A 26,620-nucleotide genomic window follows, 5' to 3' on the forward strand; every position below is an offset into this window, starting at 1 on the left:
CCAAGACAGTCTGACAGGCAGGTCTTGGAGGCCAGCTGCACTCTGTGAAAACGCTTCAATGCTGGGCTCGGCTAAGCCTCTGCCTCCAGGGCAGGTCCTCTGGAAGCCCCCAGAGGGGGTCGGCGTCTTAGCCAGGATCTTCACCAGAGTACCGGTGAGCCTGTGACAGGCACACAAAAGTCTCCAGCCAGGAAGGCCTTGCCAAGACAGATGGCAGGATGGACCTTGGATAAAATCCTCTGCCCCCCAGGGCAAAGGTATACTCATAAGTGCGCGTTTGGAGGAAAATCCCGGTCTAATCCTCCCCACTGCACCTGTGCCCCAGAATCCCACTGCGATGGCCAAGGGAAGATCAGCACCACCCCCGCTGGTGGCCTCAGCCACAAAGTCATTCCAGGGCCTGCCAAAGAACTTCCAAGAACTTTGGTGACCCCAGGGATGGACTGAAGGCCGCAGACATTCATGTGGATAGCAGGAAGTACTTGTCCGGCTGAGAAGCCATGGGCCTATCACTCAGGCCTCCTCCAGAAGTGTCCCTCAAGCCTTTTTCTGAGGGTTTACCCTGTGCCAGGCACCATTCAGAGCTCTACACATTGCCTCTTGTCATTGAAACCTGCCACCACAACCGTATGAGCCGGTAGCCTTCATCATCTGCATTTTACAGATGAAGAGCCCCTGGGGGCCGAAATCGTTTGTCCAAGATCATATACTAGTGAGTGTCAGAGCCAAGATTTGAGCCCTGGTCCCTCTGCCTCCATGGAATGTGTCCCCAGCCTCCTGGGACAGGCAGCCTCCACCTGGCCCTCAGTAATCTCCACCTCCTGGTATTCACACCTTCTTATAATCTCTCCCACCACATGTGGGCCGGACCTAGTGACTCACTTGTAAGGAACAGAATGGGTGAAAGATGAGATAGGTTACAAAGAGACAGTGGCTTGCATCTGTGCACACCGTGTCTGGCTCCTTCTCAGAGCGCTCTGGGGGAAGCAAGCTGCCATTCTGTGCGTAGCGCTATAGCTCTATGGCAAGGAACTGAGGGCAGCCTCCAACAGCCTGTGAGCAGCTGAGGTTCTCAGTGCAACACCCCACGAGGAACTGAATCTTCCCAAGAGCCACGGGCGTGAGCTGGGGAGTAGACCCTCCCTGGTTTGAGCCTTGAGTTGACTGTGCTCTGGCTGACACCTTGACTACAGCCTAACCAGCCACCCCGGATTCCTGACCCACAGACACTGAGAGATAATGAATGCTGTTGGTTTTAAGCCCCTGAGTTTGAGGGTGATTTGATACACCGCAATAGGAAACTAATACACTTGCTGTCACTATTAGCAACACACACAACATATACCCATACAACAACCAGGAGAAGGATGGAAAAGACTGACCCAACCATAGTGGACATAGCTGGGAAAGGCCTCCTCACCCCCACTGACCCAGCCCTTCATTTTGCTTTCGCCGGTGAGGGCGCCCGGATGCATTGACAGAAAGGCCCTGTCCCAGCTGGGGGGGGACCTGGCATTGCTGTTGAGGTCTCCAGACTGCCGGGAATTGTTGCCAGGAGTTCACAAGGGTATTCCACGAAACTGTGTGTATTCCTAGGAACCCAGAGCTGCTGCCTTCTCTTCACTCCAGGTGTTTGAAGAGAGTACAACAATGTTGGCTGAAAGATCTCGGTAAAACTTCTTCTACAAATACTAAAACCACAGCCAAGGAAAAAACAAATACCTGAAAAATTCCAGTGGGCTCAAACATTCATCTGCAAGTAGATACCAAACATAGTAGGGCCCTATAATGCAATGTTTCTGGGTTTTGTTCCTTAAGCCAAATACTTCTTGTCATTTTCTCCTGCAATCTAAAGGAAGTTCCCTTAGGAATGAGGGGACACTGTGAATGGTAACTGCACTGACCCCCGGTGTCCCTGTCCACAGACTCCTTTGTGTTTTCTTTGGTGGCACCCTGTCAGCCTGAGGTCAGGGTCATTGTCAGGGAGACATTGACTCACCTCGGGGCTCAGAACCCGAGCAGCCTCCCCACCCTTTGTCTGGACCACCCATTTTCCCTCCTTCCCCCCCAAATTCCCACTAAGCCTCTGCTCCTTACTGAGGTGTCCAGAGGACTGGATGGGAACAGTTCCTGCAGCCTTTCCCCACCCCCAAACCCTCCCTTCCTGCTGCCTTGCAGAGGCTTGGAGGACAGAGTGAGCCAAGTCTCAGGCCCAGCTGTCTCCAGCATCGAGTCCCAGCATCCCCCAGGGAGGCTGGGGAAATCATCCGGGAGTAGGACCGGCTACATAATTTGCAGATCCCAACGCAGAATGAATGTGCGAGGCCCTGAGTTCCAAAATAATTAAGAATTTCAAGGCAATGACAGCAGAGCATTACCTCCAAGCACAGGGCCCTTCTGGGAAGGTTGCACGCTCAGAAGCTGGCCCGGTCTTGGGGTCTCCAATAAAACCCACCCCGTGTTATCCTTCCTGGAGGGGCCTGCCAAGGTGCCCGGGCAGAAAATGGGTTGTCACTTCCTGACTCCTGGATCTCCTGTTATAAAACCGAACAGAAACGTCTCCTGGGCCCATAGTGTCCTCATAATCAGAAACATACCTCAAGGAAGAAATACCTCCTCCCCCCACCCAACACCCCCAAGGCAGATGGTTTTCTGGAAGGCTGCAGGCTGCCGCTGCTCCCAGAGCTTTGCCTGCGAGCAGAGTTGTGAGCAGAGAGATGGAGAGGCTGAAGCTGACTGGGGGAGGCCTGGGCAGTCTGAGAGCCCCCAGAAAGCTAGGGAAGATGGGCCCAACTGCTTGACGATCTCCTGGTCCTGAGTGTAGGGCTATAATAACACAGCCAGGCCACTCTTTGCTGAGTAAGCAGAGCCGTAGAAATTCACCGGGGCTGTGGGCATGAGAAACGGCTTGGGCTTGGATTGTTGAAACGCAAGTACTAGAAAGCGTGTGCAGATTTCTGAGAGGTTGCAGCAGGGACCAACAAGGGTAGCAGTGAAATTAGCACCGGTGGCCAGTGGGCTAGATAGAAACTTCTACACATATTTACTTTGCTGTTCTTCCTCCTCCCTCTCCTTTTTCCTGCCCTCTTTCTTCTTAAGTTTTAAACAGCTGCCAATATTTGAAACTTAGATTTCACTTAAAAATTCATATTCCCAGTAGCTCTAAAAACATAGAAGAGAACCTCGGGTAACACTAGAGCCGCATGTCTGCATGACAACAGTCTACTGCCTCCCTCTACAGGGGCTGGTGGCGTCTTGTTTGCCACAGGCCCCACCACTCCCTAAAGTCTCCCTGACACAGCATCCAAGTGACAAGTGTACATCTCCATGCCAGTGCTGCTGTGTTCTTGGCATGAAGTTAGGAGGAAAGTACATGTATCTATCAAAAGTGAGAAAATAGAAGGTCAACCAAGAGCTCCATGTATTCCAAGACATATGGAAAAGAGTGTGTTTCTTTGTGGAACTGAAGAGCCTTCCGACACATTTAATATGCAAAGGATGTCTAAGTCAAAAGAACACAGCCTAAATGCTCTTACGAAACAAACCACAGCGGTCCCCGCACAGCCTACCTCACTCATTCATGTCCCCGGTTGGGTCCCTGAAGACATAGAAACAGACTCCTGAACCAGACGGCTCCAGAATGCAAGGGCAATCCCAGCTTCTCCACCCACCAGGGCTCAGAGCAATCTTTCTTTTGTTCTGTTCTGCCTGTTATCCCAGCAGAGGCAGGGGACTTGGGGATTCTGTGTCTCCTCTCACTTTCTGTGGGATCAGTTTCCTTCCCCCAGAGTCGTGTGGGTGTTTAACCCTATGGAGAGTTTTCTTCCCCAGCTGGGAGCACCGTCAGCATTTGGTGACCTGGTCAGCCCTCCACTGAGTAGTCCGGTTCCAGTGAGAGAGGGAAAGGGAGTTTGAGGCAGCCCTGTGGACCTCCACAGCTGGGCTAGTTTCCCAGTCATTGGGAGGGTAAGGAAAATGTGGGGGTGGAAGCTGGGAAGGCCATGATGGATGGTGGCCAGACCACAGAGCTTGCTGACAGGCCGGGCTCCTTACCCACAGACAGTTAAGTGACAAAGTGAAAGGCTTTAGAGACCTGGTGGGGAAAGTAATTCAGTTCCCACAGCTTGTTGGAGAGCCATATGCCAGTGACCTAGAAATTCCCAGAGCTCCAGCCTGGGCCAGCGGGAGCCAGAGGTTACCGAACCAGGCCTGGGAAGGGTGGGGTGCATGCTACCTGGAAGGGAAAGCTGGGGGTGCCACAAAGAGTGTGTGCCTCCTCACCTGGCCATGCAGACTTGGCTCCCCGAGTGTACAATGGGGGTGGAGGGGAACCAGACCTGCCTTCTGGGGCTGTGGGGAGATAATTAGTCCTTCTAAACATCACCATAATCCCCAGATCAAAGGGGGTTCAGAGATGCAACTCACTTGACAGCGAGTGAAAACTGCCAGCCACTGAAGCATCCACTCCAGTGAGTGGGTTCCGATTTGCAGACCCTCCAAGGTGCCACCTCCTACAGGGCTTGGCGGGCCTAGTCATTGACCTCCACCCACTCCCAAGAGGTGATACCCTGGGAATCACCTCTTCTGCCACATGGCTGCCTTAGAGGGGAGATCATAATTACTGTTGCCCCATTTTATAGATGGGGAAACTGAGGCTCGAGGAAGTGAAGTGCAGACACAATCCCCCCACACACACCAGATGACAGCCTCCTCATGGGTATGGGCCATGTCAGCTTTCTCCCTCACTTGCAAAGTGAATGCCCTCAGCATTATATTCACTTAAAGAATGACTGTTTACACAGTACAGGTGTGTGGCTCTCACCCTTTTGCCTGCCCACTCTTTCTGCCCTCTCCCAGCCAGTTACTGGGACTTCAGCTCTTCAACCAGGTTGTCACAAGCGTTGTCAGAAGGGTGGAGATAGATAAGCAAACTGGGGTGCCAGCCATCCCTCCATGCACTCACTTGGGGCTTTCCAAGACCTGTCACTTCCGACCCCTGTGACACTGGCCATCTTTCTGACCCTCAGTTTCTCCAGGAATGACCATGTTGGGGATGCACCGAGTGGCCAGGGCCCGGCGCACAATGGACCCACTCAGCGCTCGCTCCCCGAGGCGTTCGGGCGAGTCTAGGCGCTGCCAGGGGGCCGGGAGGCGGGGCCGGGGCGGGGCGCGGGCGGGGCCGGGGCGGGGCCGGGGCGGGGCGAGCGGCCGGCCCTCTGTAGTCCGGAAGGAGCGGGAGGAGGAGCCGCGGGAGTGAGAGTCGTTCCCACGTGAGGCTCCGCCGCCGAATTCCTCGCGTGCGGCGGCCGCGCACCGCCCGGCGTCCGGCCGGACGGAGAGCCCTGGTCCGGCGCGCGCAGGCGGCCGGGCGAGAGTCCGGGGCGTAGCCTGGCTGCGCTCCGATGCGGCGGCGGCCCCGGGGGCTGTGAGCCCAGCGCCCGCGGTCCGAGCCGCCAGCGCCGCCTCGGGCAGCGCCCCCCGGGCACGCGGCATGCGGGCGGCCGACTCGGGCACCTGGGAGCGCGTCCGCCAGCTCGCGGCGCAGGACGAGCCGGCGCCTTTCAGCGGGGCGGGGGCCGGGCCGGCGCGACCTCTGGGACCCGCAGCCTGCGAGCGGTGTGCGGACGCGGCGGGGCCCGGCAGTCGGCCCCGCGCCGGAGCGCCCTTCGTTCGAGCGGATGGCGACTGCAGCCAGCTGGGTAGGTGCGCGCCGGGCAGGGAGAGCGGTGCGGCCGCAGGCCTGGGGAGCCGCCGGGGCCGGGCGCGCGGGGGCGCTCCGGGCCGGGATCGGGAAGCCGCTGGTGCTAAAGTTCTCGCGGTGCGCGAAGCCGGGAGCGTCGGGCGGAGTGCAGGGGAGACGCGCGGGACGTGGAGTTTGTTCTTCAGCGTGGGGGCCTGGATCCCCGGGCTCCACGGCTTTCCCGCCGAGCCACCTTCCCTTCCCCCTCCCGAGGGCTGCAAAGGGAGGTCAAGGCTACGCCTGCAGGAGCGCTGCGGTCCCCAGACGCCTGGAGACCCAGCTCTGGGCGAGACCTAGCGCCTGTTCTAGGCAGCGTGGGAAAGGGGCCAGCCCATGCCAAGTAGGGAGGGTCCCCCTGTGACCGCACCTGTAACACGCCTAGTAGCTCCATAAAATGCCAGGAGAGCCCCTTCTTTACCGCCGCCCCTTGGAGAGAAAGTAGTGACTCGTATTTTCTAAGAGATTTCGCATACACTTGAACGACTAATGCAGAAAGAGAAATTGCAGAGGTATAGACAAATGCAGTGGTCTAATTGTGTATCGCTAGGTAATCCGCCCGAAGCGAAGAACGTTTTAGTGTTAAGATATCTCGAGTGGGTGCGCCCATTCCATTCTGTTCGGTTCTCAGCTGGTCCCCCAATGACCCCACCCGCTACCCCCGCGCAAGTTAGGTCATGGGGGCGGGGCACAGTAACCCTGGATCTCTTTGACTCTAGTGTAGGAAGAAATTTATGTGGAATGCTGGAAGACAGGAGCTTCCGAGAAGGGTCTGTCATCAGCAGTTTGAAGTTTGAATACCTTTCCCAGGAAAAATCGGGGGTAGAGGAGTGGACAACACAATTATTCATTAGTTCTTGAACACCTATTGTGTTCCAGTAATTTACATGCGGTGTCTCCTTAAATCTTATTACAACCCTGGGAGTGAGGCTCTCTTATCTCCATGAAGGTGAGGACAGAAAAAGCCAGAGGTTAATTGACTTAAGTTTCACAGCCCTAAACCTTGGTGCTGGGAGTTCAAATTTTGTCTCTCGAGTGACACCAGAATGCCTCGCCCAGGCAGCAAGCATACCAGCTGGGAAACACCCGGCTTATTTACCTAATGGTTACTTTTTTCCTATGAGAAAAAAGGCAACAACCGCAAGCCCCCTCCCTTATTCCAGGCTGCCTACGTCTGTTGGTCTCCCTAGAGAATGGAATCTTGAGGGGTTTATAGTTCTAGCCACAGGAGCTGGGACTGCCAACCAGCTGTCTCTGATTAGCGGAGCTGCTGGTGTCCTGGAGCAACTGAGGTCTTGGGTCGCCAAGGGTCTAGCAGAGGGGCGCTGAGCCCTGAAAGGAGCCTGAGTCCCTGGACCCTTGGCCTTGGGGCTGAGCCAGCTGTAGGAAACAGTCCCAACTCTTCCCCAGCTGCACGGAACGGTTCAAGGCCAAGACAGCTGGGTGTAACACAGTGCAAAGAATAAGCAAATAGGAGAACTTGGGCAAGTTGCTTGATCTTTTTGAGACTCAGTTTATACAGATAATAGTGTCAATTAATATTTGGATCATTCAAAAGCCGGTGTCTGCGAAGCCTTGCCTAGCTCATGATTGATGCTTAATGAATTTTAGTCGTCAGCTCCACTCGTGGGGCACCTATCAGTGCCCCCCTTGACTCAGTTTCCCATTAGGATGTGATGCCATCTGCTCCATCTCCACCCTCCTGACCTGTGTCAAGATGACTTCTGTCTTGTTGGTAAAATACTCGAGTGATCCAGGCTGACTTTTGTGCCAGTGGAGGTTGTTATTATGTAAACGCATGGAAGATGGCTGGGTGGAGATATGTGTGTTTACCGTGTGTGTGTATAGACTCCATGTGTGTTCATAATAACAATATCCTAATGACATGGTTAAGCTGAGAACATCTGTCTCTGAGGTCTGGGGGTGGTTGTTACTCCCCGTGGCCCTCAAGGTCTCCGTTCAGGGCAGAGGCAGTAAAGATCTTCTTTCCTGATTTACAGATGGCATCCCTGGCCTGAAACAGGATCAAGCCAGCAGTTAAACCAGAAAGTTTTGAGTTCTCTCTCCCCCACCACCCTTCACCTTCTTCTGGTCTCTGGTTCTTAAAACCTAAGTGCAGTTTCTGCGCACGTCCATGGCGTCCAGGCATTGAGAACAGCCTGCCATGGACATGGGTTCTCGAGCCACTGGCTGCTCCAAGGGGATTTCCTCAGAGAGATAAATGGAAACTCTTCTGGCGTAGAACCACAAGCTGTAATTACTGCTGAAATCAGCTTTTTGGCTAGGTGGTGAGGTGACTCGCCCCAGGGTCTCAGCACCTTGGTCCCCAGCTGAATGTGACATCAGTTAACTCCCTGTTGGATGAGGGAGTCCAGTGTGGGGGAGGGGAAAAGGAGAGGGGACGCTTGCTTGGCGGGATAGAAGACTGGACACCTCGACGTCGCTCATGGGGGGTGTCATCCTGAGATCAGCACGCTGACAGGCTGGCCCTGTGCTGGTGACAGCTCTGGCCTCTAGGATGGGGCCACTTCCACGGGAGGTTATTGTTCTTTGTGCACAGACGAGGGACCAGACCAGGAGATGTAGAGAGTAGGTACTTGTTCCATCTGGACCTGGTTCTGCCGAGCTGCTGGGTAACTCAGTTTTCCTCTTGGTGCCATGGGAATAACCCCGTCTGAGGACAGATCATCCCAGAGCCCCAGCAGAATGAACCAGGTGCTCCCTGGGGGGTGTCTTGGGCTGAGAACGTAAATTGTTCCATCTTTGGTTGTCCATTCATTCAGTTGCATTTCTTGAGCATTTACTCCTGCCAGGCAGTGTTGTAGCTGCCAGGGGTAGAGCAAACAAGACAGCTACAGCCCCTGTATCCATGGAGCTTATATTCTGTGGGAGATTTCCAGTGGGCAAATACACGTGGGGTGTGTCAGGGGACAGTAAGTGCTATGCAGAAGAATAAGGCCCGGTGAGAGGTTAGCGTGATGGGAGCGGGTGCTATTCGGTAGTTAGGTCCGTTGTCAGAGAGAGAGTGAGCTTGAGAAGGGAGCGAGGTACGTGGGTGCTGAGTCCCTAAAGCAAGAGGGGTGCTACCCATCAGCTAAAGGAACCAAGTCATTGTTTCAAAGTTCTTGGTAAAGTAGTATCTTTGCAGACTGGGCACTTTATCTGTTCGCATCCAAAGCCCACGCACACTTCCAGGCCTAGTTCAGATGCCACCGCCTCATTTGACTCTCCTCTTAACCCCCAGCTTAAAATGCCACAGGACCCTGGAGCCACTGTGACTCTCTCTCTCTCTCTCTCTCTCTCTCTCTCTCTCTCTCTCTCTCTCTCTCTCTCCTTTTTTCATTAGTTCTTATCTTCTCTTTCCTTCCCCTCACTTAAAGCTCACAAGGGGAGCAGGCCCTGTTTATCTGTGTATCAGCTCCCGGCATTGTCCCTCAGGCATGGAGCTAACCTAAACCAAGCTTTGACTTAATCAGTCGGCTGACATCCCCCGGGGAAGGTGCAATTGCTAATCCCATCCACCGATGGGGAAACTGATGCTCAGGAATATTTAGTAACTTCCCCGGAGATCACACAGCTAGTAGGTATCACAGCCGGGACTTGGTCCCAGGCTGTAGACCTTACCGCAGTGTGGAAAGACCTTGTACGGAGCCTAAGAAAGTAGACCTACGTTGGGTTTCCAGTCTGTTTTTTCTTTAAATTTTCATCTTAAAAGGTTTGTCCTCTCCTTGACATTCCTTGTTTTGAGCAACTCAAGCATTTGCTTATCTTTGTGCCTTTAGCAGTTTCGGTGGTAGGGTCAGCTTTGTGTTATCCCTTCTGAAAAGGATTTCTGCTGGGTTAGAGTTGAGATTAAATCTCCCCTTGAAATTGGGGTGCTCTTTGAAAGACACCCACTGGGACTACGGGGGTTTAGTGTGAGCTATCTTGGGTAATGGGGTGTGGCAGGGACAATTGAGGGTTCGGCTGTCCTGGACAGTGAGGAATGAAAGTCACTGCTCTTGAAAAAAATTCAGATTAGTTTCCCTCAAGAGGTCCCCTGAGGCCCAGCACCCTCCACCTCGTGCGAGTGCCCAGGGAGATGGGCAGAACCTTCCTCCTGCCAGGACACGGGACACACCATAGTGGGCACAGGGCACCAGCTTTGGAATCAAACATCCTGGTTCGAATTTCCCAGCTCTGCTGCTCACTAGCTATGTGTTCCCAGGCAAGTTATTTAATGTTCCGAACCTCAGTTTGCCCATCTATAAAATGGGATCATATTACCCACATCAGAACTGTTGGACAGGAATCTGTAGCCTCCTTCATCCCCGTGGAGCCCAATGCTACTTATGCCATGAGAGAGGGAATTCCCATTTATCTAGAGTACACATAACTGGAATGAATGAATGAGTGTGTATGTGTGTGTGTGTGTGTGTGTGTGTGTGTGTATAAAATTTCTAAAATTTTTGAAGTTTGAAATACTGGAATTTGATGAGACAGGTGATTCTGAAGGACTGCTAGCTGTTTATTTGGCATTCCTGAGTCATGAGGAAGTTTCCATAGTCATTATGCACTCTTTATGTTCTTTGTGACATTCCAATTGAGTTGACTGGACGATTTGCTAGGACCCTCCAGCCATTCTGGAGGAAGCAGTGTTTTTAGTTCCCTTTTAACCATCTCAAGAGCCACTGAGCGCCTGGCTCAAGGAAACTAGCAAACGCGACCTTGGAGTGAGCCTCTGTCATCCATAACACGGCTCGTTGACAAGAGTGGAAAATCAGGTACATTGGCGTGTACACAGACTTGAGCAGATAAACACACCCAACATATCATTAAAGCCAGCCAAAGCAATCGCCATGGGGATCCCATGTATGCATGAGTCACGAGGACTATAAACACTCCAGAGAGGGTGGCAAGCCATGGTTACAAGGTGTATCCGTGCCTGTGTGTGTAGTTACTTTTTATGAATTTACTGTCCGTAAATGCATTTCTTGTTGAGCGTGTGAGATGAGTGCCTGTCGGGAAGGGAAAAAGTCAGGGTTGCCTCCTGTTCACAAGGACCCCCACTGTGTCCCCTGTGGCTGCCACCAGGCGTTCAGGTGGGGCCTGCAGCCTTTCTCTCGTCTGCTGTTTGGATGCCTTCAAGAGAGGCCAGTTAGAAGATGCTGTTTGTGGCAATTCCTCAGAGCCCTCGCCAAGTGACATTAGGTCAACAGGTGCTACAGCAGACCCTAATTTGGAAGAAATTAAGAGCCAGAAGGGTGTGACAGGTGAGCCCACTGGAGTCCTGGCTCTGAACGGCATGTCACTAAGCCTGGGCTATAGAGAAGGGGAGTTGGTGGGTTCAGTGGTGGTGACCCTCCCAGTGCGTCCTCAGCCCACGTGCCGGGCTTTGTGGACTGTTTCGGGGAACACCCACCACCTGGTGGCCCATTTGCAGGTGTTGCTGCCCAGATTTGCAGGCTGCCTTAGGCTCCCAGCTAGTTGGGGCTGTAACCATATCACAGGCATTGAGTGTGTTCAGTACCTTTTCGTTATCCAGAAGCTTCTTTGGGGGCTAGGGGAGAAGTAAAAACAACAGCCGCTAGGTCCTGGGTGCTTCATGCCCTCACCTCCTGGCTCAGCCTTGCCAGCGACTCCTCACTTTGAAGTCCTGTGTGTCCAGTTAGGGAAGGAGATGTGTTTCCTCTTGGTAAAGTCCTATTAATGAAGAAGAATCGTTTACGGAGGGCCAGCCAGGGGCTGAGTACTTTGCGGCTTGTGTTCCTGTTGCTCTAACCCCAGCCCTGTAAGATAACCTGACGTTCTCCCCATGTTCCAGGTGACACAGTCGAGGCTTAAAGAGGTTACACGGGTTGCAGTACGTGGCTGTTCCAGGCCGCTCTGCTCCCTGCCCAGGACCATGGCTTCTCGCTGCAGTGTCCATCGTCAGCTGATGGTTCCCCGAGGGCCACCAGGGCCAGGCAGAGGCTGCCACACTGGGAGTCCTGGGATTCTTTCCATGGCACCTTTGGCATGCTGGTTTCCAGTCAGCCAGAGGAATTTGGGAATGAGGGACTCTGGGGTCAAGACTACTCCCTGGGCTCCAGGAGACTGTACCCTACCCGTCCCAGCCAGAATCAGAGGCCAGCTGGCCCCTGACGGGAGGTCCGACCCTGGCTAATTGGGAACCTAGAATGCAGAGTCCGAGGGGGAAATCTTAGCAGGGAAGATGTCAACTCACTCCCTGTACAAGGGGAGGAAACAGGTCCAGAGCAAGGAAAGAACCAAACTGCTGTCATGGGTGGTGGTTTCCAGGGCCCGTGTAAAAACTGAAGGTACGTGGGTGTATTGGCAAAGTGGTGAGTTTTCTCTCTTCACCCTCTTCGCTAACTCCCTCTGACCCATTGAAGGGGGCCTCAGACTTCGGGAGTCACAGTGGTCTGGGGCGCTTGCCACTATGCAGATTCTCAGGTTTTACCTGTCCATTCTGATTCTGTAGGTCTGGAGAGGGGCCCTGGAATCTGTATTTTTATCAAGTGCCCTGGGTGATTTTCGATACAGAGGTTCCACGGGCCAGACTTGGAGGACCTCGGCCCTTTGCCTTTCCTAGATTGGGTTAATTTTAGAGTAAGAAGCTAGGGAGGCCGTCTCCTCTGGCTTACTACCCCCTGCATTCTGACGTCAGCCTTCGCAGTATCCTTTTCCCTCCCAGAGGTGTCCCAAAGGGGACAGTAGGTATGTGAACAGCCTAGTTAAATCCCTTCGTTTCCTTTTCTACACCAGTCTCCATCCCCACCCCCACCCCCTTTCCTGGGCACAGCAGTCTTCAGACTCTATTAGAAAGAGGCACATGCTTCTCTGTCTTGTGTACTCACAAGATGGGCAGTGGTGAGAAAGCAGCCCGAGGGCGGCTTTGTCTGCGCTCAGATGCCCAGCTCCGTGCCCCAGGCCGCCACCCGCCACCCGCATTCCAGAGACATTTCTTCTTCGTTGAACTCCGTGCTGAGGGGACAGAGGAGACCACACCCTTGACCCGTGGTTCATCCTGATGCTTTCACGTGGCCCCATCCCCTCACTCTGGGGCCTGCTCTTCCAGGCTCCTCTGCCGGGCCCACCCGCCTTCCCCACGTCTCTTGCGTCTCTTGCATCCCGTTTGTGGCTGGCCCGAATGGTGTGCACATGGCAGACGTGTTCCGTTGAGTGGCTTATCTGTGCTCCCTCCGGCATCTCTCCTGGGCCCCCTAACAGACCTGGACAGTTGAAAATATGTGGGGACAGACCTAGGAATCTACATTTTAAACCAGTTTCCTCTACCCCCAGCTGATTCTGACCCACTCTGAAGTTTGAGGTCCAAGGCTTCTGGCACCTACCATCTCTTTCTCCGTGGCCCTTCCCGGCCTCCAGTGGCCCATCAGTGCCATCGTGCCTTTGTCCCCCACCCCAGCGCCCCACAACCACGTGAGCCAGGCCAGTGGTTCTCAAGATGAGGTGCCAAGACCAGCCCGGTCAGCCTCTCTGAGAACTTGTTAAAGATGCAAATTCTCAGCCCGTCCCAGACCTGCAGAATCTGAACCCAGGGGTTGAAACCAGGGGTTGTCCCGTAGTGTGTGTCTTAACCACCTCACGGGGATGCAGCTACAGCTTGAAACCTATCACTGAGCAAGATGGTTGGTTCTAGGAAGCTCTTTCCACATAAATTTATTTCCCCCAAATCTTTTCCGACTTCCCCTTGTACCCTGGTCTGTTCTCTTAACTGCCAAGAGCTGCCAAAACGCTTTCCTGCCCAGGGACTGCGCAGTGTGTTGTGAGATGATCGTGTGCCTCTCACAAGGGCCTTCGGGGATCCTGGCCGTACCCAAGGGGTGGCCCTAATGGGGGTGTCACAGGAGAGGCGGGCAGAGCAGCGGCCAGCAGCAGCCCCACCCCCACCCTCTCCCAGCGTCCCAGGTGGTGGCCGTCTGCTCACCCCATGCCAGAATCTCAGAAGAGCAGAGGGCCAGATGGCCACCTTTTCCTGGAGCTCCCAAGCCCTCTCTTGGGGACAGGGCCTCTGCTGCTTCCCCAGGTGTCTGTCAGCCTGGAGGACGTCAGCACAGCCCACAGCTGTGCTCAACACACAGCACTTTCTACCCATCTTCCTGGTGTGTACAGAAGGCAGGGGAGGTGCAGGCCTGAGCGTCAGACCTGGCTGTGCTGCTTGTGCCCTGTGGGACCTTCCTTATACAGGTCACTCCCTCTGAACCTGTTTCCCTCTTCCTTGAAATGAGACCGACAGTGTCAGCCAGCCCCACTTGGCACACAGATTTCTGGCTGCTTCACTCAAGCCTGTGAACCTGGAAGTGCTTTACACACTCCGAGGCACCTCACGAATGTGGTTGGTGCCGTCGGTGATCTTGTCCCTTCTAGGATTCTGATGAGGGCAGGCCTGTGCCTTGGGTGACCAACTCGTCCAGGTTTGTCCACAACTTTCCTGGTTTCAGCACTGAAAGTCCCACCTCCTGGAAAAGCCCTCAGTCCCAGGCCAACCAGGACACTTGGTCACCCTCTCTGCACGCTAGTGCCACTCAGCTGTGTCAGCCACACTCTGCTGCTTTGGCCGTAGAACGAGCACTCCGCTCCCACCGTCCCAGCGGCTAAGGCGTCACCTGCCTGGCCCCAGACCCCCTGCTACCTTCGCTGATCACACTGACCTGGCCCTGCTCTCACTCCTGGCTCATGCATGTCGCTGGACATCGATGGTCGGGCTGGCCCACAACTCACATTCCAGCCGAGTACTTCTGTATTATTTGTTCACTTAGTCACTCGCTGGGTAAATACTCATCCCCACCCGACTGGGTGCTGGCTCTGACCCACTGAGCCACACCAGCCCTGCCCTCCTGGCGTTTACATTCTGGAGGGGGGCTCTTTCTGTCCAGAACCCTTAAAACTTGTATTAGGAGGATGCCCCCCCCAAACCCTCCCCGGGTCTGACAAGGCTCCTGGTTCATCCACCTGGCAGGTGGTGCGTACCTGCCCTGGCCTGGGTTGGGTGCTGGGAACCACAATCGACGACCCCTCCCCCCTCTCCTGACTCCTGTTGTGGGGCTCGGGGTCTCCTCCCTGTCCCATGTACCGGCCGGAGCATTCCCACCCCTTGCCTTCTCCTCCTTACCGGTATTACCGCTCCACCTTGTACTACGTCCAGGTTCCTTCCTGTCCTGGGCCCCCAACCCTTCCGCAAAGCCTTTCTCGTTCACTCCCTCCCCTCTGTTCTTAGTCCTTGCCAGGCCATGGGTGCCTGTCCTCTGGAGCCCGGTGTAGCCGAGACCAGGTCCTGAGAGAGCATTTCTTGAGTTACCCTGGCTACTCCTCGGGGGCAGGGACCATGGGGCGCGTACACATCTGTCCCCTTCGGGACCTTCAGAGAAACCCTTTCTGGCTGATCTGTTTTTGGCTTTTGTATGACCTCACCTGGCAGGCAGGGCAGCACCTGGAGAACACCTGCAGCCCCACCAGTAATTGTTGGGGCTCTGAGGGGTCAGTAAATACACCCCTGTTCTCTGCTGGAATTTGGAACCTGCCCAAAGATAGAGGTAGGAGTAGGACAGGTGGAGAGTGTGACTTTGGAGCTGCCTTGTGGGCTCTCTCCTCCCTCACCTCTGCGTTTGACTTTGTTTTCAGGCCAGACAGCCATAGGCCTGAGTGAAAACATGTAGAAAATGTGAACGCGCATTCACCTCACCTGCAGGCCGAGCTGAAGGAGGAGCTTACAGAGAGAGCGGCACAAGCCTGACAGCTTCTCCCGCGCCACCAATTACCTGCTTACTGAGGAGCAGAGAGGGGCACAGTTTCACGTTGGTGGCGGAATCTTCCCCAGGAAGCGTGACATCTGGAGGCCAGGGGAGGAAATGAGGCTCTGCTCTAAGTGCTGGACGGTTAGGGCTGGTGAGGGAGAAGGAAACTGCCTAGCCACGAGTGTGTCCCCCCTGCTTGGGCCCTTCGCCATCCGCTGTGTCTTGAAGCTGACAGTGCAGTCAGTTACCTCCCTGAGCAGATCCCACCGCCTCTGGCCTCCAGGTGTGATGCTGTAAGATAATGAGGTCATTTGGTTTTACACTGGCCCTCGCCTTTTCTGTTGCCTGGTCACTGCATCTCTGTATGTAATAACAAACGTGCAGTGTGCGTTTCAGTCTCGGGCATTGTTGAGTGTGGTAGAGCTCCTGAAACTTTTTTGTGCACGTATTCTGCATAATTATCATGCACGTGCCTGGACCAGAATCCTTGCTAAGTGTCAGGGATACTTGCTAAGTGCAGATAAAATACAGTCCTGCCCAAAACACAGCCCTCTCTCCCCCATAGTGCTTAAAATGAAGGATATTTTCAGAGAATTAGACCCCAAAAGCTCTTTGTGTGTTTCCATTGTCATGGAAAAATTCCTAAAATGCTTTTCTGCTTCCCCACCTTGGTTAACTGGGCAGGTGGCGGGCGCCTGGACGACTCCCTCTGTGGTGCTGGACTTTCTGCAGAGCTCCTGGGTCCTAACTCTGAGCCTGAGCACCTTAGGACAGAAGGTTGTGCTTCCCCTGCAGCTTGAGTTAAAGGAAATAATCTATTGCATCCACAAGTGTTTTCACGTTTGCTGCTTTGTCCTAACCCAAACCTAAGCCCAAAATTCTAGTTACCTGGAATAATTACTGTGTTTCCCTGAAAATAAGACCTAGCCGGATAACCAGCTCTAATGTGTCTTGTGGAGCAAAAATTAGTGTAAGACCCGGAATTTATTATATTATATTATATTATATTATATTATATTATATTATATAAGACCCGGTATTATATTACATTATATTTTATATATTATGTAAGACCCTGTCTTATATTATAGTAAAATAAGACCAGGTCTTAAATTAATTTTTGCTCCAAAAGACGCATTCGAGTTCGTTGTCTGGCTAGGTCTTATTTTCAGGGAAACATGGTAAAATTTTAGTTAACTGGACACTGTAGCTAATTATTATAATTCTGATTAACTGAACACTACAGTTAATTACGATTCTGATTAACTGGACACTGCAGCTAGCTGGGACCTGGTTCGAGAAGGTTTCATTATGTGTTTGGGCAACTAGTTGCAGGAGTGTTTGAAAATAGCAGCAGGTACTCTCCCCCTCTTTATGCCGGGCTCTTGGGGTAGGCACCAAAGGCCGTGTGTCCCTGTGTGACTGCCTCTCCAAGGTGACTGGGCCTCGGTCCGTGGCCAACCCTGATGACCTCTGGGTCAGCGCCCCACCCTCTCACTGTCCCCAAGCCAGCCTCGCTTTCTGCTTCCTGGGCTGACTTGCTGGTCCTGTCCACTGGCAGTAAGCTTGGTTTCTGGAATGCTGCCCTGCCTCCTGGTCACTGGGTACTTTTCAGAGACTTGCTAGTTGCCAGGTGGACAACAAACCAGTGTTCTGAGCAGTGGTGCACTTAGAGGGACTCTTGCTTCTCCTCCATCCCAAACATCACCTTAAATGGTCCTTATAAGGTCTGATGTCACTTGTGTGCACTCAGGTGAAAATCATGCACGGGAACCTGAGGTAAGGACCCCCGCTTTACAGAGTTGCCTTCGTTAAACAGCCCAAATATATATTGTACGTTAACAGCCCCATTTTACAGATGAAGTAACGTAGGCACAGGGAGGTTAAAACACTTGCCCCGGGCCATAAAGCCAGGAAGTAAAAGAGGGAAGATTCAACCTAAGTGTCCAGCTGGAATCCAGCTAGAGCCCCCAGTTGCCACCACTCTGCTATCCCCATTGCATTCAACTCTGCCGTGTCACTTGTCTCGTCCTCAACTGTGGTTTGTCAGAGCCTGAAGTACAGAATAAGAAGGTGTCAGACATACCCCTTCTGTACAGGTCCCAGCCCCCGTGGGGAGCTCTTTGTGGCTGTCCCCCTGGGCTAGGCCCTTGTGACGTGGGAGGTCTTGGAGCAGCTCTGCAGACTCCAGCCAGAGACTCAGGTGTGGAGGACTTCACAGGTGTCCTTGACAGCAGGTTCTGTCTCAGGACTCTCGGTCTCCTGCCGGCCTGGGCTTTTAACATGTTAAAGATAACAGAGGTCATAGGAGGGTTCAGTGACTCTCTCATTCACCCTGTGGGTGGGCATCGGACTTTCAGAGAGGTCTGTGTTTAGTGCCCAATAACTCTTTATTAATGGAAAAACTATCTTCGTATTGTTTGTACTTACCACTTTTCTACCACCTACCGAGACAGTCATGTAGTTACAGGACTATTTGAGTTGCGAATGTTAGAAACACAACTGGAACTGACTCCTATAAAGGGACATCAGTAGCTCCCCAGAATTGAAATGACCAGAGGTAGGTCTAGCTTCAGGCAGAGTTGCATCCAGGGGCTCAAATGTCATCTCCCAACTCTCCTTTCATCTTTTTGGCCTCTATCTTTTCTGGTGGCAGAAACGGCCCCTAACAAGTCTAAGCAACATTTTCCTTTCTAGGATTCCAGTGTAGAGTGAGTCCTTCATTCCCAGTATTTCCAGCAGAAATCCCAGGGCTGACTCGCACTGATTTTACTTTAACCACGTGACAGCTCTGAGCCAATTACTTGGTCCCATAGCATGGAATGCATTGATTGGCCAGGCCCAGGTCATTTGCTCTTCCCTGGAAAAGGTTGGAGGTTGGGAGCCCCCAGTGAAACAACACAGGCTGAAAGTGGGGTGTTTCCCAAAGGAACCAAAGCTAGGAGCTGTCCCCTGAAGAGTGTGACAGTGACTCCTTCAGCAAGTGTGAGTTAGTACCCCTGGCTAGATGTTGGACTCAAAGGAAAGCCTCAGAGGTCAATCCTGTCGGGTAATTATGTTGCAGATTTTCTTGAGCACCTACTATGGGCCAGGCCCTGTTCTAGATCCCTGTGGAGAAGCTCCGTTTTCTCTTCTAGTAATTGTTCATTCTTTCTCCCCTGTCCTTTCCTTCTCTTTATTCAAGGACCAGCTAAACAGTTGCCACCTCCCAGGTTCCTCTGCAGTCTCCTGGTCATAAGTAATCAGGATCCCTTCTTTCTTTCTCTCCCATCCCTCTCTTTATGCTTCTTTTTTCACACCTGTCCCAGACGGCTTGGAGGAGGACCCCTGGATCTGTGTGTTGGCTTCCTGAGTATGGGTCCCAGGTGGGGTTGATGTGAGCACCCCCACCCCAGTGTGCCTGCTCCCTCGTGGGCTGGCATAAATGCATGCTGTGCTGTACCCAGTGCCAGCCTCCTATTGCATCCCTGATAATAGCTGAGCACACTGAGGTCAGTAGCAGCAGCTGGTGCTTTGGGCACTCCAGATGGCATCTGGCTTCTCTCAACCTTTCCGTCAGGAGTCAGATTTGCTGGCTGCATCTGGAGCTTGGCCATCTCCTTGGAAATCACTGATGGATGCCCTAGAGATGCCCTGAATCCATACCCAGCAGGCAGATGATGCCTTCTCCCAGCAGGGCAGGGGAGTAGACAGCCCGCGAAGGTAAGAATTTAGCAAAAGGGCACAGTTGGCTTACCTCTGTGCCTGGGGTTGTGCAGGGCATAGGTTCTGGCTCCCCATTTCATTTGGTATCAGCCCCGTGAGCTCCCACACTGAGACAGGTACCCGGACCCAGGATTCTGAATGTGGGGACGTTGGAAAATGTGTACCAAGTGCTCAGGGCCAGAGCACCAGGCTGCCTGGGTGCAAATCTTTCCTACTTTCCTTCTGAGCCTCAGGTTTTTCATCTGTAAATTGGGATGTTGGCCCAATAGTAGGGATTTTGTGGAGATTCAATGAGATGATCTGTGCCGAGTGCCTAGCACGTTGCTTGGCAAATAGTAGGTGCTCAGTAAACATCCCTTGTATTAGCTTTTCACCTTTTTATTGAGGCTCACCAGAGAGATTCCCAGGTGGGATAAAACCAGGTTAATGATCAGTAGGAGATGAAGTCTGTGGGGCAAAGTGAGGTTGTCTGGGAGAAGTGTTTGGAGACAACATCTGCTAAGGCTCTGCTCTCCCACTCAGGTGGGCATCTGGCAGCAGTTTGTCAGAGATACAGGAATTGAGGGAAACCCACCCCTGGGGGTGGGGGGGACTCTTGGCGATGCTACTTCATCTTCCTGAGCCTCAGGTTCCTTGTCTTGGAAAACGGGAATGACGGAACCCACCCTGCAGGGCTTGGTATACAGTAGGTGTTTAATAAGTAGAGCTGCTGCTTTGTTAATAAGCTATCTTAAATAGATTGCATGTGATTAAAAGACATTTATTAAACATGGGATCCGCATTGGGGCGTTGGCAGTACAGGAAGTGCCTTTCCATAGGGAGGGGCGTGTATACTTGAGGGTATGTACCCCCGGGCACTTTCTTGCCTCTTGAGGTACTGCGAGTCTTGGCCATGACTGAGCTTGGCATACGGTTAGGGTCTGGGCACTGTGCTGAGCAGGAGGTACACGTGTTGGGCACAGGCTGTGCATGAACTCCAGTGTCAGAGGGAGCATGTAGCCTTGCGGAAGTCCTAGGGCTTGATCCCCTTCTCAGCCTCAGAATGCCTGGTTCTATGGCATTGGCTGAGCCTTTGCTCAGCCAGGCTGTCCCCCAGGGAGGGCCCTGCTTCCCGCTGCAGTGTTCCCAGCCAGGAGAGCTCAAATCAAAGGAGGGCTTGTTTTAAGGACACAACAGTCAACCTCAAGAAGCCCAAGGCCAGCCACGTGGGATCTGGATAGAAATGCTGGGAGCCTGGGGCTGTGCCCTCTCTTCCCATCCTGCCTTCCTCTGATTTCCCCCAAGGATTCTCCCTGCCTGCCTCCCTCTGCTTTGCTCTGTCAGTGGCCCACTGGCCTTGCATATAACCTTTCAATCTCCCAAATGCCTGGGAGACAGAGAATCTGATTGGTCATTGTATAACCAATGGTTTGGCAGAAGCTGGATCAGGTGACCACCCTGATCCAATCAGCTGCATCTGTAAGGATGGGCAGGGTACCTGGTGTATGGATGGAGCTGCTTCCTTGCAGAGACTGTGGGAAAGTAGTTAACTTAGGGAATTGGGGGCTAGGAAGACAAATCGACTCATACTGTCCAGTACAGGTGTTCCTCCCGAGCTTGAGTGCCTTCAGAGATTGGAACTCACTTCCTCTCCAGGCAGCCCCTGCAAATTTTCATTGTTTTAATTATTTACTCACCTTTATATTGGACCAAAAATTGATCTCGCTGTAGTGTCCACCCTTTGGATCACGTCCTACTATTTGAGGATCTCGCATACTAAATCTGTTTCCTTGACATATTAACTCCTCTGACTTGAGACGACAGCTTTGGTGGCACATGAACCCCATACACCTTCCGGCACCAGCCCCGTTTCTCTAGGTGTCTTTCCTCCAAGAGGACTCAGCAGGAGCCTGAAGGCATCGGGAGGCCCCCAAAGACATTCAGTGACAAGTTCACGTATTCCTTTTGGAGTCCGTAAGCAGCATCTGTGGCCAAATAAACAGCACTCACCTCTTGGCAGGAGGGTCCTGTGAACATTTGCATGCAGCCAAGAGGTTACAAAAAGAGGAGATGGAGAGAAAAACAATACATTACATGCCGACTAGCTGAAAAAGGAGATTGAATTTCTCTGCCTGGAACTGTTTAACTTGAGTCAGCCGCCTACCTTCCAGGGAAGGCCATCCTTGGTTTGGGGGTCTGGGGTTTTTTTTCCCCCAATTCCCAAAATTAGGTTTTTGCAGGTGTGTGTGCACGCAGAGAAAAAGGAAATTTGGAAGGAGATTTATAGCTTTCTCCAGCGATCAGGAGCAGGAATGATTTCCTGGGCAGCGGGGTTACCCTGGTGTAATCGTCATGATTACCAAAAGGATCTTTGGCCCCACCCATGGTCTTTGTGGAAGTCCATCATGCTGTCTGCCGACCTGCTATCCCCATGTCCTCTGGCTCCTGGTTTGGGCTGCATTGTCTAGGGCCTCATGGCTGAAGAATAACCAGAGCTTGCATTGTTTTTGTTGATGTTGTTTCTGGATTCCTGGCGTGTCTGCAGCTATGTGCCATCTACTGCTGAAAATGGAATGACCTCACTGGCCTGGCTGCTGATCAGCCTGCCATCCCAGAGGGACATGGCAGCAAGTCCATAGGACTTGGGCCTTTTCTTGTCACAAGTTACAGTGCAAACACACCTGTTGCCAGTTAGGACGCTTCTTCAATTGGCTTATTCTCTGCTGCTTTGACCAACTGTGAAAGCAATTTTTTAAGCATCTACAAACGGGAGGAGGGGGGTTGTTTTACATCACCCACCATCCAGTCCTGTATGCCCCTGTCACACCTATCTATTCACCTTCCCCCTCCAGCAGCCACAAGTGATCTGTAGTATTTCAGATGTGTCGGAAATCAGAGGTCCCAGCCTAAGAACTAATGTTCCAGGTTTGAAGTTTGTGGAGGGGGAGAAGAAAGAGGAAAGATCTAGAAGTTGAGGGGGAGAAGAAAGAGGAAAGATCTAGAACTTCAGCCCAGGAGAGTAGACGCTGATTTAGGAGAATAAAATATATAGACCAACACAAAGCTTTTGACCTGCTCCAAACTGTCTGTTCCTATCCAGTGTCTCCGCTGTCACTTCCATTCATTCCTTAATTCAAGCTGGATATTTTCATGCTGCAGCAGCCAAACCTAGAACCTGCTATTCTCTCGTTGGAGTCATTTTCTCCCGATTGTGTGCGGGCAGGCAGAGGGGAAGAGGCGTGAGGGGCATGGTAGAAGAGAGAGGCTTCAAGGAAAAGCACGTTCGGTCTGGAAAACACCTGAGACCAGGAGAGTGCGGTCCTAGGGGTCTTTGGCCTGATCTAAGATACCCTTTGCTCAAGGAATGCCCCGGGCTGAATTTGGCTCAGCAGGCACTCTTTGGGCCCAGCTCCAGGTTCAGGGCTCTGCTCGATGCTGGGGTACATAATACTGGCTCCAGCCAGGAGGTGCTCCAGAAAGATCTGGAAGGCTCCTGTCCTGTACAAGAGACTTCCTTGTCTGAGTTGGCAAGGTCATTTTGTACTCCTTCAAGGAAAACAGCCTGGGGACGGTCACTATTGCTGAAAATTCTGCATCACCTCTGTCCTCCTACTTGTTTTTAAGACCGAGGTGCTGGGATATGGTCGCGCATTCTGTTGAACCTGGTGTGAGCCGTGCATGGGTATATGAGTGCGCATGCGAGTGTGGGGGAGGGGACGGGGGGAGGGAGGGTGGAGAGCCATGGGGTTTTTCCAATTTACATTTTTCGAATAGTTTTCTCCTCTGCTCTCCCCGAGAGGCAGCATGCGGAGTGGAATAAGCATTTGACCTTTGCGAAATGCTGGTGGAGTGGGCCAAACAGACAGGGATGTGTTTGGTGGCTAGTTAGCAGCTTAAAGCAGGAATTCAAGTTGCATCTCCTCCACTTTTTAGTCCATAATCTGGAGAAAGTGAGGAAGGCAGGAGGCAAAATAGAGGGAGTTTGCCACGCCCGGGCCTGGAAGTTAGCATTGTGGGGCCACTTCCTTGGCAACCAGCCACCAGCTGCTGGGAGCCCCACTCTGGACACCTCTCAGCAAGAGTGTTCTACCTGGGGGTCCCACTCAGGAGTTTCCAGGAGAAGCCCCTGGGGATCCAGGGACAAGGCAGCCAGGCAGGGGCTGGTCTCAGAAGCACAAAGCCGTGACTCCCAGAAAGGGGAGAGGGAGGGAAAAGAACTGGCATGTATGTGGCACTTGGCACGTGCCCAACACTGTTCTTTTATGTATAGTCACTATATGTGCATAGTCATTCATTTAATCCTCACAACAACCCTATTAGATAGCTGCTGTTATTACCCCATTTTACAGATGAGGGAACTGAGGCACAGAGAGGTTAGTAAGGGGCTGGGACACCAACCCAGACCGCCTCGCCCCTGCGATGTTTCCAGCCACTTAGACCACACTGCCTCTCATTCGAGGTGTGCAGGAAGTTGTCAAAACCCGAAGTCAGGAATGCACTTCTGTATTAGGGTCGCGTTTTCCTGTGGGGCGAGAAGTTCTGTCCGTAGAGAGAGCCGTACCTTAGGGACTTGAACTTGCCTTCCTCATCCCATTGCTCCCCCCGCTCAAAAACATTACCCCACATTTTTCTGCGTCTTGATTATACGTTTGGTTCCTAGACCACACTACTGAAACTCCCGCAGGGAAATAAGGGTGGTTTTCTAATCGGTTTGTTCATTTTTAGTCCTGAAGTTGGTAGCCTGATGGGGGGAGGGACAGGGCCGTGGGAGCCCCCGTTGGTATCCTGCTTGGGAGTCTCAGAGTCTGTGCCTGCAGATGCCTCTGGTGAGGGATGGACCACTCTGGAACTATGGGTACCCCCGGCCCTTTGAACAGACTGGGGGACTAGGAGGACAGGAATGGGCCAAACAGCCCGGAGAGACAGAGTTGTACCCACAAGTCTGCACGGGTGTGATGGGACGGGGCCAGGGGAGGACTCCAGTGGAGGCCGTGGGCCCAGACTCCCTGGGTGACGGACTGAGGGGCGATTCCTTGGGCCTTGGGGTTGACTGCCCTTAATGAGGACAATGAAACCCACCATCCATTGTAGTCTTTCCAAAGGGGTGGGATGCTAAACATAATAGAAGTGAGAGTATTTGGAAGAAAAAAGTTAAAAGCACAATATTTGGTTTAGCGATGGCAGCCAAAGCATGGCCTTCTGCATATGAAAATGCCATCTCGTTCCAGGCTGGGCAGAGGGCCTCCAGCCAGCCTTGCCAACTGGTGAACGTCCCATGCTTCCTTTTGAGTTATGTTGTTTGGATTGGGATTGGGGGGCCTTGTGGCACCTCTCAGAACAGCATCCTGGGATGAAGTACTGCAGGGGGTGCCAGGCGGCCCAGGTAACCATGGCCCACGACTTCCTAGGTGTGGACCCTTAGGGTCTTTGTGCCATAGTTTCCTCATCTGTAAAGTGGGCATCATACCACCCTCCAGGGTGGATGGGAGCTGCACAGGATGTGCGCCCAGCACGGAGTGTCCCCTGTCCCTGGAATGCCAAGCACGGTCCCAGGTCTTTCAGCTGCAGGTTCTTGAAGCCCAGTCAGGATGGAGGCTGAGTAGGGTTTCCTGTGACCCAGCCCCTGTGGCCTGGACCTGCTTTTTGTCAGCCCAAGGTAATTTTTCAATTAACTTGATTGGCTGGAAACCGGGGCACCCTTAGAGTGTGGGAAAACGTCCTAGGCCGGAAGGGCCCTCCCCTCTGCCCCCGCTGGGTCGGGGCTTGGCTTCCAGAGGGAGGATCCGATTTCACATCAGGACACCAGGATGTGATCCCAGTGCCCCTCTGAAAAATCCCAGATGGCGCCTTCTGGAAGCCCTAGTGGGCTCCACACTGGCGGCCAGCCTGCCCTCCCTCCCCACCGCCGGCAGGCTCCCCGACTCGGCTCCAGGCGAGAGCTTCGAACAGTGCTCTCATTACTGACTTTATTGCTAAACAATTTAGAAAGGCGGCCCTGCCAGTTTTCATAAGTGAAACATTTAAAGTATGCAAAGCATATTTTATTTCTTCCTGGAGCAGCTGCTCGGTTGGGCTGGAGAATAATCAGGAGTGAGTTATATGGGTTGGTGAGCTGCCCTGCAGGCTTCATGGCCTTGGGCACCTCCCAGCAAGTGACCAGCAGGGTGGACTTGGGTGGCTGGAGCCCAAGACACCCTCTTCCTTTCCCGCCCCCTCCATGGGGCCAGGCATCCTCTCTGATGGTATCAGAGCTGCCGCCAGCGTTCGCTGAGAGCTTATGTGGTTCCAGGCCTCTTTTTATCTATTACTGTTACTCATAGAATATCACAGCAGTCCTGGGAGGTAGATACTGTCATTATTTCCGTTCCCCAAAAGAGGAAAGAGACATGACCTGCTGGGGTCAAATAGTGACTAAAGGACAGAGCCAGAATCTGACCCAGGCAGCCAGTTCCAGAACCACTGCTCTTAACCGTCATTGTTGCCTAATACAGGTGAGGAAGCAGGGACTTGGAAGTCATGCCATAGCAGGAGTCACCCATTCTTGGATCGCCTTCTGAAGCCACATTTGAGACAGTGAGTCCAGGCCTGCCGTTTGTTTGGGCTGCAGCCTGGACTTGGTTTAAATTCTTTTGAAAACTCAGATCTGTTTGTGATACGGATCGGAAGATGTGAGGATTTCAGACTCGCCGCCCTCCTGTGCTGACAACCTTTAGGAGAGCCATCGGCTGGGCCCTCGTAGCCACTTCCATTCTCTGCATAATAGTTTACATCTGCAGGGGCCTTCGGCGGCGTGCCTGACACATTTCCCTGCATTTAACCCTTGAGATGGTGTCTGAGGCGGGCTGAGCAGAATGTTGTAGCCAAAGCATCTTAACAGTTTGGCTTCCGGGTCACAGTAGCCAGTGGCCTAGCAGTCAAGGTTGTGGATTCTAGACACTTCCTCTGGGCCTCAGTTTGGCTGTCTATCAAATGGGGGTAGAAATGTCTTTCTTCCCCTAGTCTTTTTAGGAAGGTAGCTCTCCCACCGGGAACTAGACTCGGGAGAACTGCTCTCTTAACAAGTAGACGGGCAGCTTCCATCCATCCTGTGCATTCTGGTGATGGGTGGAGAAGGAAACCGAGACGTGGGTGTTTTGCTGCTGACTCAGACTCAAGGGTGGGAAAATAATCGAGGGCCGGGCTCTCCCCTGCAGTGACAAACCCTCAGTCAAGTTGGTTCCTCCCGGTTTGCGATAAGCTTTGTCCTCACTCCAAAGACCGGCTGTATCATGAGTTAGTGGGTGTAAACAGTGCCTGGCCTCCTTTATTTTTCCTCTTCGTGTGTTGGTAATTTTTTTTACCTGGACGGTGGAAAAGAAAGAGGAGGGATGAGAAGTGAGAGTCACGCATGGTACAGGTGGAGAGGGAAACAGGCAAAGCCACCCACTGGTGGCTGTCCTTCTCCTTGATACATTCCTTTGGA

At 52.9% G+C, this 26,620-nt stretch overlaps 1 protein-coding gene across 7 annotated transcripts in view; it reads left to right on the plus strand.

Annotated features, from left to right (window-relative positions):
• Positions 1 to 26,620, plus strand: part of KAZN (kazrin, periplakin interacting protein) — a 1,005,443-nt gene that overhangs the window by 846,797 nt on the left and 132,026 nt on the right. Inside the window, exon 1 of one of the 7 annotated variants that reach the window (XM_033114234.1) lies at positions 5,264 to 5,699. The exons of 5 other annotated variants lie outside the window; for them this stretch is intronic. In XM_033114234.1, the coding sequence (XP_032970125.1) occupies positions 5,492 to 5,699 (208 nt within the window). In that variant the 5' untranslated portion in view covers positions 5,264 to 5,491. Of the gene's footprint in view, positions 1 to 5,263; positions 5,700 to 26,620 lie in introns of those variants that run through there. One more of the 7 variants, XM_033114232.1, reaches the window with a different exon arrangement.

Source organism: Rhinolophus ferrumequinum, chromosome 9 (genome assembly GCF_004115265.2).
Source record: "Rhinolophus ferrumequinum isolate MPI-CBG mRhiFer1 chromosome 9, mRhiFer1_v1.p, whole genome shotgun sequence".
Classification (NCBI taxonomy): Eukaryota; Metazoa; Chordata; class Mammalia; order Chiroptera; family Rhinolophidae; genus Rhinolophus; species Rhinolophus ferrumequinum.